We start from the raw sequence: 17,876 nt of genomic DNA on the forward strand, positions 1-17,876 counted from the left end.
AACTGGAAGATCTACTTTCAAGAAGACTCACAGACTCAATTCTTTCAAAGACCTAAGCTCCTCACAGTGTGGGCCTCTCTAGACTGCTGACAATGGACCTCCCCCAGTGGGTGATGAGAGAAATAAAGGGAGGTAGAAACTACCATGCTTTTTACAACGTAGACTTGAAAGTGACGTGCCATCACTTCTGCTGTAGTCTGTTAGTCATGTAGACCAAACCCGAGGGAGTGCAGGAGATTACACAAAGTTGTAAATACCAAGAGGCTGGGTTCACCGAGGGATATTTTAAAGGCTCTTCTATTCACATTTTACTGAAGATTTAAGACAGTATAATATGGCAAGAAAAAGAAATAAACGCATGTAGACTATAATGGCAGAAATAAAGCTGTCCTAATTTTCAGAAAACATTGATCATCTACACAGAAAATCCAGTAACTGAGTTTAGCAAGGTTGTGGACTACAAGTTCAGTCAATTACAGTTCAATATGTTAACAATGAATAATTGAAAACTGAAAGACACCATTTACAGTAGCATTAATATATAAAACAGGAATAAATATGACATAGGATGTGTAAGACATGACAATTAAAAGATGAAACAGCTAAGAGACATTTTAAAAGATGTAAAGGGAAGAACAAATATGTACACAAGTTGGAAAACTCAGTGCTGTCAAAATGACAAATTTATCCTCATCTAATCCAATAGATGAATAGGTTCATTGCAATCTCAATCAAAATACCAATTTGTATGTTTGTAGAAATTGACAAGCTAATTATAAAATTTATGTAGAAATAAAAACGACCTATGATAGACAAATAACTTAGAAAAAAATTTTAAAATAGAAAAGGACTGTCACTACTTTATTCCAAGACTTATAAAGCTAGTGATCAAGGCAGTGTGGTTTTGGAATTCAAGAGACAAACAGGTCAATTAAACAGTATAGAGTCCTGAAATAGTCCCTCATGTTTATGTAAAATTGATTTCTGACCAAGATGCAAAGACATTTCAGTAAAGAAATGAGTCTTGTCAACAAATGATGCTGGAGCAAGTGGACACTCATTTCAAATGATACCTCCCACTACATTCCAAATGTAAACTGCAGATGGACCACAGACCTAAATGTGAATTTTAAAACTATAAAGCTTCTAGAAGAAAACAAAGGAGAAAGATACATATGCTCTTAAGTTAGGCAAATTTGTTTTTTTTTAAATTATTTAATTGGAGGCTAATTACTTTACAATACTGTAGTGGTTTTTTGACACTGACATGAATCAGCCATGGGTGTACATGTGTCCCCCATCCCAAATCCCCTTCCCACCTCCCTCTCCACCCCATCCCTTAGGGTTGTCCCGGTGCACCGGCCCTGAGTGGCCTGTCTCATGCATCAAAACTGGACTGGCGATCTATTTCACATATGGTAATATACATGTTTCAATGGTATTCTCTCAAATCATCCCACCCTTGCCTTCTCCCAGAGTGCAAAAGTCTGTTCTTTATCTCTGTGTCTCTTTTGCTATCACACATGTAGAATCATTGTTACCATCTTTCTAAATTCCATATGTATGTGTTAGTATACTGTATTGGTATTTTTCTTTCTGGCTTACTTCACTCTGTATAATAGACTCCAGTTTCATCCACCTCATAAGAACTGATTCAAATGCATTCTTTTGAATAGTTGAGTAATATTCCATTGTGTGTATGTACCACAACTATCTTATCCATTCGTCTGCTGATGGACATCTATCTTGCTTCCATGTCCTAGCTATTGTAAACAGTGCTGTGATGAACATGGGGGTACACGTGTCTCTTTCGATTCTGGTTCCCTTGGTGTGTATGCCCAGAAGTGGGATTGCTGGGTCATATGGCAGTTCTATTTAGTTTTTTGAGGAATCTCCACACTGTTCTCCAGAGTGACTGTGCTAGTTTGCATTCCCACCAGCAGTGTAAGAGGGTTCCCTTTTCTCCACACCCTCTCCAGCATTTATTGTTTGTAGACTTTTTGATAGCTGCCATTCTGACTGGCATGAGATGGTACCTCATTGAGGTTTTGATTTGCAGTTCTGTGATAGAGTGATGTTGAGCATCTTTTCATGTGTTTGTTGGCCATTTGTATGTCTTCTTTGGAGAAATGTCTGTTTAGTTCTTTGGCCCATTTTTTGATTGGGCTGTTTTTCTGGTATTGAGCTACTTGAGCTGCTTGTATATTTTTGAGATTAATTCTCAGTTGCTTTGTTTGCTATTATTTTCTCCCATTCTGGAGGCTGTCTTTTCACCTTGCTTATAGTTTCCTTCATTGTGCAAAAGCTTTTAAGTTTAATTAGGTCCCATTTGTTTATTTTTGCTTTTATTTCCCTTACTCTGGGATGTGGTTCATAGAGAATCCTGCTCTGATTTATGTCAGTGTTTTGAGGTTAGGCAAAGTTCTGAGATGTAACACTCAAAGCATGATGTGTTAAAGACAAATGTTAATAATTTGTATATGATCAAAAATAAAAACTTTTCCAAAGTCACTAGGAAAATGAAAGACAAGACAAACTCTGATAAAACACTTGTACCAACTGTATACTCTCAAATAGCAATAATAACACACAAATGATTTGATAGACACTTGACCAAAGAAAATGTACAATGGCAAATAACAATGGCCAACATCATCAGGGAGATGTAAATTAAAACCACAATGAGATACTGCTACAAACACATTCAAAAGCTAAAATTAAAACAGACTATACCATGTGCTGATGAGCACATGAAGTAAATGGGACTCTCACACACTCCGTGTGAGAATGTGAAACAGTACTCATTGACTTCCCTGGTGGCCCAGTGGTTAAGAATTCACCTGCCAATGCAGGGGACCAGTTTGGTTCCTGATCAGGGAAGATTCCACATGCTGAGGGGCAACTAAGTGCATGAGCCACAACTGCTGAGCCTGGGCACCACAGAGATTCTGCTCTGCAACAAGACGAACCACTGAAACGAGAAGTCTGCGCACCGCAAAGAAAGGGTAGCCTCTGCTCACCGCAAAGAAAGAAGGAGCACAGAAACGAAGATCCAGTGCAGCGGAAAATAAAATGGTAGTCACTTTGGAAACATTTTGGTATTTTCTTAAAAAAGTTAAACATATAATGATTCTATAGCCCAAACATTCTACTACTAGATATTGGAAAGCAAAAGAGTTGTGTCCAACTCTTTGTGACCCTGTGGACACATACCGTCCATGGAATTCTCCAGGCCAGGTCAGGATACTGGAGTGAGTAGCTTTCCCTTCTCCAGGGAATCTTCCCAACCCAGGGATCAAACCCAGGTCTCCTGCATTGCAGGTGGATTCTTTACCAGGTAAGCCCCAAGGGAAGCACAAGCATACTGGAGTGGGTAGCCTATCCCTTCTCCAGTGGATCTTCCCGACCCAGGAATTGAACCGGGGTCTCCTGCACTGCAGCCAGATTCTTTACCAGCTGAGCTACCAGGGAAGCCCCTCTAGATATTTGCCAAGAGAAGTTAAAAATACAACTTGCAAAGACTTGTATATAAATGATTATAACACCTTCATTTCTGGTAGCAAAAAAATGGGTGAAAAATCCAAACATCCAACTACCAGGGTGAAAGGAAAGGAAAGTGAAGTCACTCAGTCATGTCCAACTCTTTGCGACCCCATGGACTGGAGCCTACCAAGCTCCTCTGTCCATGGGATTTTCCAGGCAATAGTACTGGAGTGGATTGCCCTTTCCTTCTCCAGGGGATCTTCCCGACCCAGGGATTCAACCCAGGTCTCCTGCATTGTAGACAGATGCTTTACCGTCTGAGGCACCAACATACATATAAACAAACTGGTGTATCTGACAGTATATTTCTTATTAAGAGAAAGGATGGATTACTGTGCACACAAAATGGATGAAACTTAAAGTAATATTCATTGAAAGTAGTCATATAGTACAAAGTGATTTCATTTATAGAAAATTCTAGAAAAGGCAAAGTAATCTACAGTGACAGATCAGTGATTGCCTGGGGACTAACAGGAGGGATTACAAATGGGCAGGAAAAAATGGTAATATTCATTACCTTCATCTGGCAAGTGATGGCTTCATGCATGTGTATGTCAAATTACATACTTTAATGCTTTTGTTTGTTGATTTTACAAAGCTCCTTTAAGAAAATCATTGTAAATTTCATTGGAGATTTTATTCCATTAGAAAGACACACCCATTTAAGATAATCCATTTAAGATAAATCCTCTATCTTGGTTTTCTGCTGAGATCAAGGGCAAAGCCCTTAAGCCTCTGAGCAGCTCATTGATTGAGATAAATCAAGGTAATCTTAATCAAAAACACTGGTCATAGCAACCACCACCCTCCTCCTCCAACACAAGAGACAGACTAAACATGGATATCACCAGATGGTCAATATCAAATTACATTCTTTGCAGCAGATGGAGCTCTATACATTCTGCAAAAATAATAGCTGGAGCTGACTATGGCTCAGATCATGAGTTTCTTATTGCAAAATTCATACTTCAATTAGGGAAAACCACTAGACCTGCCTCCTGTGAAACCTGTATGCAGGTCAAGAACAATTAGAACATGGAATTAGACATGGAACAATGGACTGGTTCCAAATTGGTAAGGGATGTCAAGGCTGCCTATTTAACTTCTCTGCAGAGTACATCATAAGAAATGCCAGGCTGGATGAAGCCCAAGCTGGAATCAAGATTTCAGGGAGAAATATCAATAACCTCAGATGTACAGATGACACCATTCTTATGGCAGAAAAAAACCCAAAAACTAAAGAGCCTCTTGAAAGTGAAAGAAGAGAGTGAAAAAGTAATGAGTGAATTAATACACCAGCATTTCCCAAAGTGTGTTTTATGATCATGCTTTGATCCATCTTGAAATGCTTATTTCAAGATCCAACTCCACTACTAAGATACTGGGTGGCAAGAAAATTGAAATTAGAATATATAATTCTACAAGTTTGAGTAAAGTCCAGGAGACAGTAGAGGGCGAAGGATCCTTGCGTGCTGCAGTTCATGGGGCTGCAGAGTTGGACAGGACTTAGTGACTGATTAGATCATCTTCCCTGGTGGCTCAGAGAGTAAAGCATCTGCCTACAGTTCGGGACACCTGGGTTCAGCCCGAGATGGGAAGATGCCCTGGAGAAAGAAATAGAAAACCACTCCAGAACTCTTGCCTGGAAAATCCCACGGACAGAGAAGCCTGGTAGGCTACAGTCCATGAGGTCGCAAAGAGTCGGCCACAACTGAGCAACCTCACTTTCACTTTGGTGACCGAATAACAATCCCACAAGGTTCCCAATAAGGAGACAAAGACCCACTCAATGCCTTTCCACACGTCGGTCTCCTACAGCTTCTTCAGCTGTTTCCAAGATTTAAACGTTTACCTACATAAAAGACTCATATTATTTATCAAGCTTGTAACAATTTTATTCATAATAGGAAAAAAAATTACATATATATACAAAAGGCATTTATTTTCTTACTCTGACATAAAAAACACAGAAATATTTACATATGTACAAAATATTAAAACATACAAACTTTACAAATAAGGAAAACCAGCAAAACTTCACAAAGGATACTTTTTTGGGAAACACACTCTAAAAAAGAGGTAAAACAAAGGTGACAAAACATTTACATGGAGACACCAGAAGCTGACATTTCAATAGATATTATTAAGTTGGTAAAGCAAATAAAACCACCTGTTAATAGATGGTAAAGAAGATTTACTTTTAAGACTGTCTAGGTAAAATGACATGGTCTTCCTTTACCATAAAATGGAATGAATTTTTTATTTTACCTCTGAATCACAATCCTCATAATTTCCCTTTTTTTCTTTTTCTTTTTTTTTTCGGGCTGGCGGGGACGCGGAGGCAGAACTCGGCTGGGAGCCGCCGCCGCCGCCGCTGCCCGACCGACACAGCGCTCGCGTCTGGGGAGTCGGCAGGGACCCGGAGCCCACCCGGCCGCCCGGTCTGCAGATAAAAGCCCCTTTTTTTCTTAAAATATTTATATTTTCTGATTTACATTGAGAGTTTTAAATTTTTTCACTATTAAATTGTAAAATATTTTAAGAAGTTGTGTGCCCTCTTTTTTCACTGAGGGGAAAAATCCCATGTATTACACTGATTTCAACATAAAATTGAACATCACAATACATTTTTTATTTTTTTCAAATTAAAACCTAACACTTTTCTAACTAGCCTTCATGATCAATCTCAATTGATGTAATAAGCAATCATAATCGTCGTAAATTCTTCTTGCTTTTCTTAGTACCAGGCAAAGGACCCATTTTATAACTGGCTTTTAGGGGTTTGCCATTTGAACAGTCTTCAGTGGTATGATAAGTACACAAACACTTTGTACAATAATCAAATCCACAGCTTTCTCGTTTACAGGTTGCCCGTTGTAAATAGCAATCATATTTTGCAGGTGAATTACAGCGAATACAGGCTTTAAGGCTTTCATTCTTTTTCAAAGTTTTGGCGACCTAGAAAGAAGAAAATCCATACATATATTTTACTAAGAACTGAATGTAAATTAGCTAGTCAAAATGAGGGCACTTCCCCAATACATGTATAAAGCACCAACACAACTCCTGCCTTTCAGGACTGCTCAATGGGGGAACAGACTGTCAACTGACCCAGTGGTTGTTGCTTAATGCTACAAATATGCTCTTATTCATAAATGCTACTCCCACAACAGTGCCACCTTTTCTGTGAAATCAGGAGTTGGTTGCTCTTTTACCTCTAGCTCTAGTTTTTCTTTAAAAAAAAAAAAACCTTTCACATTATATGGCATTTACCTTTATGCAGCTATGAAGGTTACCATGTTTCCCTGTCTATGTAGTACCTGATAAAATTGACTTTTTGCTTAATTCTCTTCCTCAGTTATCAAAGGCAATAATTGTGAAATGTAGTATTTAAATTTTAGAAGAAACTTCAAGGTTTCTCCTTATTTTCTTAAGTGTTTCTAAATTAGAGCTCAACACCACTGAACTGTCATAAACAATGCCAAATAATATCTATTATTTTTGGCATAGAAAGACATCTCTGTGTACTTTCCTAATTTGATTACTTGAGTAAAAACAGTTTTCTTACTCTAAATCCTTTTAACAATAAATACCTCATGTTTCCAATTTATTGATAAACAAAAAATTACCTCAGAGAATTCACTGTGTCGACTGTAAGTAGAACCTTTCTGATCACCTGGATCAGGTAACTTAGTTCGAGCATCTTTTTTGGGGAGAGTCTGGGTTGCTGATTTTTGCACAGATGCTAAAGGGGTTCTGAATAAAACATACTCTCTGGTCGAAGCGTGTGGTGAAAACTTAATGTTTTTTTCCTAATTAAAAAAAAAGTTTGAATAGGATTAAAAAATATCCTTCTATATTCTCAATAATCAATTTTTATTATGTTTGTACATGTAAAAAAGGGCAAATGAGAATATAAAGGATTTATTCCTGTATTCAATTTACCTGCATGTGCTGAAGCACAGCCACCCACAACTATTCAAACATTTAAAGCCTAACAACTAAGTTACTGAGAGAAACTATGAATCAGAAGCGGTGAGAAAGCAACTTTACATGCTTCAGTTCAGTTCAGTCGCTCAGTTGTGTCTGACTCTGCGACCCCAAGAATCATAGCACACCAGGCCTACATGCTTAGTACCCAGCATTTAATACATGATTTATAAAGCACTACGGAGAAGACAATGGCACCCCACTCCAGTACTCTTGCCTGAAAAATCCCATGGGCAGAGGAGCCTGCTAGGCTGCAGTCCATGGGGCTGCGAAGAGTCGGGCATGACTGAGTGACTTCACTTTCACGCACTCGAGAAGGAAATGGCAACCCACTCCAGTGTTCTTGGCTGGAGAATCCCAGGGACGGGGAGCCTGGAGGGCTGCCGTCTATGGGGTGGCACAGAGTCGGACACGACTGAAGTGACTTAGCAGCAGCCGAAGCACCACCAGAACAAAGGTCATTCTTCCCACCCACCAGTAGGTGGCAATAGTCACGTTCACATGTCACATCAGTGCTATGAAGGGATTCAAAACAATCTATTGAGGTAGAAAATTTTTCATTAACACCAGCTTATGGATAAAGAAACTGAATCTGGAGAATTTAAGCAACACTTGATCTTAGTCTGCCAACTGCTAAGTCTGAAATTTTAATCGTGTGTTGATCTTTATTCTCAGAAACATCTCCAAAGTTACTAAGTATTTTGCAAAGTGAATGAATTCCCTTCCTATACTAAAAATCTTCTATATGTAGATAATTTTACTACTTTGTAACAGATAAAATCCCAGCCCTTTTATCTTTGAATTTTCTTTTAATGAGTTATGAATGTAAAGGATTTCCAGATCATCTGTTATCTTTACTATTTCCCTCTCCCATTTCAAAGGTAGAGAGCACTAGCTGTTTATATCTTAAAATTAAAACAACTGCAAAGACTTACAGTAATTCTTTGTATTGCTTTATTGTACAATTGCAATGCCACCTTGTCATCTTCCAGAATCTTCTTCCAAGTTGTGCTCACTTTAGACACACTGGAAAAGTAAATGATTATAAAGGGAACAATTAAGCACCATGAAGGCTAAGATGAATATATTACAGAAACATAACCAGTACAAAAAAAAATTTATATTAGCAGTGCTTCGCAAACCTGACTATACTTAGAAATGCCTGTGGCATGCACTTAAGATTTAAGGATGGCCCATGCCTAGTCACTTGGGTTTAATTGGTCTAAAATGGGGGCCAGGGCTCGAGTCCCCCACACACACCCCACCTTTTAAAAAGTTCACCATCAAGTAATTCTAAGTAGATCTAGGCTTAGGAACCCCAACACTTCATTTTTTCACAATATTCCACAAATATCAAATCGGAAACCCCATTGTGTATTATGGCTATTTATTAACATTAGACAAATTTCAAACATTCAACACATTGCTACTAGTAGAAATCAATTTTTAAAAGCCATTTTGTTAACAAAAATGTTGTGATGTTGATTATCCCTCAAGAAGCTAGCCAATAATAAAAATCAATACTTGTGCCTGTTTTGGTTCAGTTATATTTCATGGACCAGTGTAAAGTAACAAACAGTACCTCTAAAATTTTTTCAAAAAGCCAAAAATGAACCAAGTTGGAGGCAATCTAATCCAATACTCTGGATAATCATTTAAATCCTCAATTGTTGTTTAGTTGCTAAGCTGTGTCAACTCTTGTGATCCCACGGACTACAACCTGCCAGGTTCCTCTGTCCATGGGATTTCCCAGTCAAAAATACTGGAGTGGGATGCGAGGAGGGTTCAGGATGGGGGACACATGTATACCCATGGCTGATTCGTGTCAATGTATGGCAAAAACCACTACAATACTGTAATCAGCCTCCAATTAAAATAAATAAATAAATTAAAAAAAAAAAAGAATACTGGAGCGGGTTGCCATTTCCTTCTCCAAATCTTCCCGACCCAGGGACTAAACGCAAGTCTTCTGCATTGGCAGGTGGATTCTTTACCATTGAGCCACTAGGGAAGCCCTAATTCTCTGTTATCTCATCCTAAAAGGTTTTCTCTGGTTGGATAGGGAAGAAAGGGCAGTCAGTAAAAGGTTTCTAAGAAACAGTCATAATCAGACCCATTTGTATGTTTCTGCATTTTTATCACTTTTAAACTTGAAAATGGTCTAAAAAGAACAGAAATAATTACTTCATACTTTCCTGTGTCACAAAAATCGAATTCCCATTGGACCTGTACAGCAGACCCCTAGGCTGTTGTTTTTATAGTTATGACCAGGAGACGTAACTTAGATATGAACAACTTCAGAACCAAAAGAAACAAAGATCCCAACCTAACAGAAATAGCTTTCACTAGCATAATATGAAATTTGAAGTAACTGGATTAAAAGCATACTTTCATCACCTCAATTAAAACTACAGTGCAAGACTACACTACTATCATTGCATGAGCTGGTAGTGCTGAGCTATTTAACAAAAATGTTCATGGATTATACTAATACATACACTCAGAGCAACAATACTTACTTGACTAAGTCCATCTCACTGAGTTGTGTTAAAATATTTGCTAAGAGATGTTTGAGTCCTCTTCGAAAGAGCTCACTGAGAATATCTAGACATTCAAGGCCCATTTTCCTACCAATTATATTTTGTAGTCTAAAATTTCCACTGGATATAAATTCCTTCAGCTTCTCCCAATCTATTTTAGGATTTCGTTTACAATTTTTTTTTAACGTTGAACAAACCACTTTTTCAAAATGAAGAGCTGGCAGCAAGTTTTTGTTGGGATATTGGTCTGGGCTTTGTGTTCGTAGCAGGCAGCATTGTGGACTGTCACTGAAACTTTCCACCAGGGCAAGGCTACTGTCTTCATGTTCACTGAGGCCACTTTGTTGGGAAAATGAAGAGTAGCCACTGTCTTCATAACATCTGCTGGTCTCTAGTTCTTGTATGTCATTGGAACTATCAAGTGTTCGTTGTATGCATTGATTTTCCTTGTTATGCAACGGCTTGCTTTCAGTTTCAAGTTCTACAATCCTGGGGCTCACAGCTGGGGACCCAACATCAGATAACCTTTCATAGTCTTTAATGCAGTCTTTAGAAGAGCCCTCCAAATATGCAGTAGTGCAGGAACCTTGTCTTCTACAGTCATCAGGCTTGACTGGTTTAATTCCAGAACAAACATGGTTATAGTTAAAATCACACTTCATTGTGACAGAGAGAGTGGAACTTGCTTCTTTACAACCTACAAAAAGAACATAACATTATGCCCCATGGCAAAAATTTCCATATAATCACTACTTCTTTAACTTTGGGATACAGATTTAATCACTTTGCATTCTTCAGAACCGTGTACTTTCCACGAAATTAGCTATGATATTATCCAAGTGTAATGTGAGAAAGTATTACTAAAACCTAGTAAGTACATATATCTTATTCTTGAGGGAGTACTTCACTAGTCTGCTTTTCAATCTGGTGTAACTATACCATCTGGCTTTTAGAGTCATATCTGAGTAGAAAATAGTGACAAAAGGGACTATTTAACAAATAGTCTATGCGTATAGAATAAGGAAATATGATGCATCAAGAGTGGGGCCTGAGGTAAGAGACATACTTAGAGAAATCAAATACTTCTAGAAATGTGGTTGGTTAAGATAACAGAAGACAGCATGCATAAGGGTCAAAACAGTTTTGATAAAAGTTGCAAAAAACATATATTTAAATGTTAGTAATTATTATAACTGACTCATTGGAAAAGACCCTGATGCTGGGAAAGATTGAAGGTAAAAGGAGAAAGGGGCGGCAGAGGACAAGATGGTTACCTAGCATCACCAACTCAATGGATAAGAATTTGAGCAAACTCTGGGAATACCTAAGAACAGGGGAGCCTGGTGTGCTACAATCCATGGGGTCGCAAAGAGCTGGACACAATTTAGCGACTAAAGAACAATTATAAGTCTTATATAATAATCACAAAATCTATAGGAAGTTTAGGCAAAGGACTAAAGAGCCAATAAATTTAATCATTTGTAAATTAACCACTGGGGGTTTCCCCCATGGTAGTGTTTAGAATCCGCCTAAGCACACACGCACAAATTAACCACACTAGTGACTTCTGGAGCAGGATAATTTTGCTGGGGGTTGTCCTGTCTGTTGCAGATGTTTAGCAACTTTTAGCTATCTGATGCCATTAGCAGCCACTATTCCTCCAGCAGGACAACAAAAAATGTCTCCAGCAACCATTTATTGCCAAATGTTGGGAGTAGGGCGAAGTTGTGTGTGTGTGTGTTAGCCGCTCAGTTGTATCCAACTCTTTGCGACCCCATGGACTAGCCCACCAGGCTCCTTTGTCCATGGGATTCTCCAGGCAAGAATACTGGAGTGGGGGAAGCTAGCAGGGGCAAAATCTCTCCCATTCTCAGTTAAGAACTGCTGTTTTAAAAGATGATTAGGATTTCTGGCAGGCAGTAGTGGCTGGGAAGGAATATGTAGGTGGGTTTAAGAAAACTGCTTAGCATTTTTTAAGGCAGAGTATATGGATTGTATGCGCTTCTAATGTACTTCCCCATCTACTATACTATACCTCCTGCAAACCAATCACAGGTAGATAACAATTTACCCTATAAGTAAATATACCTAAGTACAGTCAGTATGTTTGGTCTGTACTAAACACTGGTAATCTGTTCATAAGGAATTTACTGTTTTTACTTAGAACAGAACCACTAAGCACTAAAGGACACCTTGTAGATACAAACTTTCTTCTAACTAAGTTTAAATTAAAAGTTTAGGGACATAAATATTCCCCCAGTTAACCCTAACTCTAGAACAAATTATTCTGAGTTGTTCTCTTGTACTCAGAAAAGAGTAAAAACTTCTGAGATTTTTATTTTTGCCTCAAGTAAGGAATTAAGCATGATTTAGCTAAGACCACACATGTTATCTGAAGATAAAGAAGCCACCAACAAAGACACGTTTTATTTTGTTTAGTTCCCTAAAGGGAATGGGCATGTTCAATCATGCCACACTTTCTGACCCTATGGACTCCTCTGTCCATGGAATTCTCCAGGCAAGAATACTGGGGTGGGTTGCCATGCCCTTCTCCTGGGGATCTTCTCTGACCCAGGGATAGCACCCCGTCTTTTGTGTCTCCTGCAATGGCAGGTGGGCTCTTTACCACTAGCACCACCTGGGAAATCCTAAAGGGAAGAGGCCTGAAACTGTATTTCAGAAACTCAAGGCATTCTTCCTCTGCTGCCTTTTCAACTCAGTTCCTAGACTATCCTAAAGAACCCCATTCATTCAACATTGTTCTGAGTATGGACAGTTCCTTAAGTTCAGAGCTAATAATGATTCAGCTACTTTATAATTGTTTAGCAGTCAACAATTTCCAACATTTCCAAACATGTGCTCCAAATTTTGAGGTAGAATGTGAAGTGAAAGACACTCAGCCAACGCTCAGTCATGCCGGACTTTTTGTGACCCCATGGACTTCTCCAGGCCAGAATGTTGGAGTGGTAGCCTTTCCCTTCTCCAGGTGATCTCCCCAAACCAGGGATCAAACACAGGTCTCCCGCATTGCAGGTGGATTCTTTACTAGCTGAGTCACAAGGATCATTAAAAAAGTATATATATAAATCTCACAGTTCAGAGACCTCTTGAATCAGAAAGATGAGGGTTAAGAGTCAATCCTAAAGGAAATCAACCTTGAATATTCATTACAAGGACTGAAGCTGAAGCTCCAATACTTTGGCCACCTGATGTTTACAGCAGACTCAAAAGACCCCAATGCTGTGAAAGATTGAAGGCAGAAGGGGACGACGGAGGATGAGATGGTTGGATGGCATCAATGATTCAGTGGAGATGAATTTGAGCAAACTCTGGAGACAGTGAAGGACAGGGAAGCCTGGCATGCTGCAGTCCATGGGGTTGCAAAGAGCTGGACACAACTGAGCGATGAGCAACAGAGTCTAGCTCTGCCATTTCATTTGCCCAATGCCTACTTAGTGACAGAGTCTTGAGAAGGAAAGAAACTAGCCATAGATCTTTTGAAGGTGAAATCCTGATATCTTGAAAGCCTTGTGAAAATCCAGAGAGAGGTGGACCCTGAAAGGAAAAGTGTTGAACTTTCAAGGAAGAGGAAGGCCTGCAGGGCTGTGACTTGGTAACCGATAGGGGCATAAGGATTGAAAATTAATGTTGAAGAAGTATAGAATGCTATAGGATTTTTAGAGTAGATTGGCTTTTATTCATTGTGTAATAAAGAGCCTTTGAGGGGTTCTAAGTGAGACATCTGGTTAACGCTAGGATTTCCCTGTAGCTCAAACGGTAAAGAATCTGTCTGCAATGCAGGGGATCAGGGTTCGATTCCTGGCTCGAGAAGATCCTCTGGAGAAGGGAATGGCAATCCACTTCAGTATTCTTGCCTGGAGAATCCCATGGTCCCATGGACAGAGGAGCCTGGCAGGATACAGTCTGTGAGGTTGCAAAGAATCGAACATGGCTGTGCAACTAACACACAAATAAATAAACAAATGATTGCCAGCTGTGGAAAATATTGGATTATATTAATAGGAAGGTATAGGGTTGGCCAAGAAGTTCGTTGGGTTTTTTCAAAAGACACTGTGGAAAAACTTGAAAACTTCTCCTGTAAGAAAATTTGAACAAACTTCTTGGCTAATCCAATACAAGTGAAAGCAGGGAGGCTAGGTAGAAATGCTTATCACAGGAGTCTAGAGAGTTGGGTACCCAAGACTAGGATGACCGCAGGGCAAATAAGGATAACTGAATAGATCTGAGACCTTTTCAGAAGGGTAAAGTCAACAGAGGTTGGTGATAAACTGTATTAGATGTGAATACCCTGGGTTTAAATCATGAGCATCTCAGGTGAAAAAAAACCGAGCAAGTTAATCCTTAAAGCTTTGTTTCCTCATGTATAAAATGCAGGTAAGAAAACCAAACTGGACTAAATGCATGGCACAGTTTCCATCACATATAGTTTAATAAACAGAATCTATTTTCACTGTGCTATTTTTGTAAGCCAAACCCTTCATATTCTTTATATTTAAATCACGAACATGTTCAAAGTGGCAAAATCCATTCTACACAGACTTATGCATTTCAGATTATATTTTTCCCTAGGAATCAAATCCAACTTCAAATGAAAGTCCTTGCTCAGCCTTTTGCCATTTTGTGATCTAGAACACTGAATTGGTCTTTCAATTTCTTTAAAATGGAGATACTATATCCATAATATCTACCTCATGGAGTTGGTAAAGATTCACCACTGCATTTTTAAAACCTCTTATTTACCAACTCAATAGTCCAATCATGAAAAAGTGGTATTAGGTAGTTAACTGTACAAAGTTAACTTCTATTTAGCTTCCCAATGTAGATTTAACATTTCATAGTAAAATATAATAGTTAAAAAGACTATAGTGCTTAAAGTTAAAAAACCTTTACAGCTATCCCAATGCTAAATAATTAAGCCCTACAACCTCCAGTATCTACATGATAACCAGCATGTGCCCAATATCAATGAGGCATGGCTATTCCTTTAAGAGTCTCAAACCTGCTGCCATAAACTGCAAAAATCAGTCATAATCCCCAAGAGAATATTTTAGAAAAGCCTATTTCAGAAATATTTGAATGCAACAGATTTTTAAATTTCATTTTCTCAAATTTTCAAATATAGAAAAAAATCCAGGGGACAGCAAATACTCTCGTGAGGGGCAAGGTAGTAAAGACAACTGGAGTTAAGCAACCAAAAAAATCCCTTCTTAAAGCTACCAATCTCCAGAATTTCAGAGGGTTTTATGAGTCAGGGATTTCTAGACACAGACTTAACCTGTTAAAATATTTTTTGAGTCTTCTAGATTCCTTTTCTAAAGAAAGGAGCGTCTTTCAGTGATTACCAAATATACACCATCAAGTCGTTAACTTCTAAAATTTTTCACAATTTCTAAAGTAAAATGAATGCAGCTGGGTCTTTTTAAGAGACAGCAACAAAGAGGATAAAAGTAAGCGTTCATTTGGGTGCCTTCCATTCCACCCAAGAGCTGGAATAAAAGATTGGGTCTCCAGAAGCACAGGGAAAAAAAAAACAACAAACTAATTCTTCACTTCTCAGATCTTCTTCCCAAATTCTTCAAAATCAGCTACATTTGGACAAATTCGGGGTTTCTGCATTAAAAATGCCTTTTTCCCTCCTTCCATTTCAGTCCAGGCCTTGAGACTGAGTCACTCACTGGGTTCAAGGGGGAAAAAAGGAGAAATTCAACGTTTTTGTTCGGACATCCCCAACAGAGCCTTGGCCCGATGAGAGGGGTCCCTTCATTTGGCGGGGACTGGGGAAGCGGAGACCCTGGAAATCCCGAGGGGTAGGACGGGTGGCCCTCAGGGCGCGGACCGGCGGAGGCGGGAGATAACAGCGAGCACGATCTCCCGCGCCCGCCAGGAAGACTGAGGTGGCGAAAACCTGGGAGGACTGACTTCCGACCTGAGAGTGCGGGGCAGGAGTGGAGAAGGGGCGCTGAAGTGAGGGGTCGGGCACCCGGCTGGACTCTGAGGGCCGCTGGCTCGCGGGCCCTGTCAGCGCCGAGGCTCCGGGGTGGGGGAGGGGCGGCAGGGGGCATTTGGCGCCCGGGCCCGCGGGGTGGAGGTAGGTAGCCCTGCCCAGGGTGAGGAGGCCCCGACCCACACCTCCCAGGGGGGCTGGCGCCCCGGCTCGCCGGCACGGCTGGACCCAGGCGCGCCAGCCATCCTGCCCCGGGACCTCTGCTTCCCTTCTCCGGCCTCCCCCTTGCCTTCTTCCTCCGGGTTCCGGGGGACCCGCTCCCCGCCCGCCCAAGGACCAGCAAGGGGCCGCACGATTGGACTCGGGAGGGTGTCGGATCCAGGTCGTTGTCCACCACCCCCCCGCCACCAAGCCACCGTCATTCCCCCGCCGGACACCCCTTCTGAAAGGGGCGCCCCGCTCGCACCCTCTCCTCTCACCCACCGTCCGAGGGGCAAGGGCGCCCGGCGGCTGTCAGGGCGCCGTAGCTGCAGCGGCAGGAACCGGAGAGCGGCCGTAGGGAGCAGCTGCAGGGCCGCCGGCTCATGCCAGGGGCAAGAGAGGGGTCGGCCTCAGGTGAGAGAGCTGCGGCCGCGGCAGGAGAGCGAGCGGCCACCTTCTCAGAGCTCTTATCTTCCAAAAGGCGCCAGCTGGTACTTTTAAAATCTTTGAATTTGGTGCCCAAATCCGCACGACCCAATGGGGCGCGCAGCTCGCACGCGCGACCCAATAGGAGGGCGGCGGGAGGGCGTCCCCTCACTCGTGCCCAATGGGAGGCTGCCGAGGCGGAGCCGAGCCACCAGACCCAGCCTCCTCCCTCCCTCTCCAGCTCCGCTCGTCCGGAAAGATGCGGAGGCCGGGGGCGGGGCCGGGGCGGGGCCTCGGAGCGCGGGGAGGCCTCGGCTCGGCCGCACGTGGAGGGCTCCTACCACGCACGCGCGTTCCCGCCACGCTCTCCTCTGCAGTCTGAGGGACCGGCCTCCGGCAGGTCCTAATTTCATCCTGAAGGCTGCTCCGGCTTGTGTCTGAGGAAGTCCGATGGGTGCAGAGCACGGCTGATTTCCTCCGGTCATCTCTCCAGCGGGAGTTTGATGAGCGGCGACTCCTGACTGTCCGAGAATGCAGACTTTCCGGAAGACGAACCCTCCCCCCAGCTCGGCTTAGCCCGCCTCTCTAGGATTTAGGCGCGCTCCTCTCGCCTTCTAGTTTCGCCCCTCCCTCTCCTCAGCGCTTTCGCGCAAGCGCTGGTGGTGGGCGGCCGCCTTGGAGTTGGCGGGTTGGCGCTTGCGCGCTGGGGTACCCCGCGTTTCTCTCTGGAGGCGGGGGTGGCGGAGAGCCCTCGGCAGCGGTGGGTGGGGCCGCGTCCCTCAGGCGCGCGGAGCTGGTCCTGCCTCCTCAGGTGGCGGGAGACCCCGACTGACGTGAATCTCCTTGGGCCCTTGCTGAAGGGATGAGACTGGGACCGTCTGTTCTTTTTTGTAAGCGTGTTTGTTTTTTTATTTTCGATCATTGTTCCTCAGTCACCTTGCTTTAATCATGGACGTTTAAGCTTATTAAATATATATCTACTTTACTCTCCTGGGTTTCCTTTCAAGCACACACTGTAATCCTATTCCAGAATCAATGAATGAATGAATCAGTTATCCTGTCCTGCTGCTGCTAAGTCGCTTCAGTCGTGTCCGACTCTGTGCGACCCCACAGACGGCAGCCCACCAGGCTCCCCCGTCCCTGGGATTCTCCAGGCAAGAATACTGGAGTGGGCTGCCATTTCCTTCTCCAATGCATGAAAGTGAAAAGTG

General features: G+C 41.7%; 1 protein-coding gene across 2 annotated transcripts; it reads right to left on the reverse strand.

The window, feature by feature from the left end:
- Positions 1 to 5,413: 5,413 nt before the first annotated feature.
- On the reverse strand, positions 5,414 to 17,316 carry FBXO5 (F-box protein 5). 2 transcript variants are annotated; one of them, XM_069599313.1, is made up of 5 exons: positions 16,522 to 17,316; positions 10,053 to 10,770; positions 8,469 to 8,559; positions 7,173 to 7,355; positions 5,414 to 6,501 (listed from the first exon to the last, which is right to left on the reverse strand). In XM_069599313.1, exons 1-5 carry the CDS (start codon positions 16,622 to 16,624, stop codon positions 6,250 to 6,252), a joined length of 1,347 nt encoding a protein of 448 aa, XP_069455414.1. In that variant the 5' UTR covers positions 16,625 to 17,316; the 3' UTR covers positions 5,414 to 6,249. The 2 variants fall into 2 exon arrangements, with proteins under 2 accessions (XP_069455414.1, XP_069455415.1); XM_069599314.1 differs by lacking the exon at positions 7,173 to 7,355 and having other exon boundaries at positions 16,522 to 17,274.
- Positions 17,317 to 17,876: the final 560 nt, after the last annotated feature.

This window comes from Ovis canadensis, chromosome 8 (genome assembly GCF_042477335.2).
Source record: "Ovis canadensis isolate MfBH-ARS-UI-01 breed Bighorn chromosome 8, ARS-UI_OviCan_v2, whole genome shotgun sequence".
Taxonomy (NCBI): Eukaryota; Metazoa; Chordata; class Mammalia; order Artiodactyla; family Bovidae; genus Ovis; species Ovis canadensis.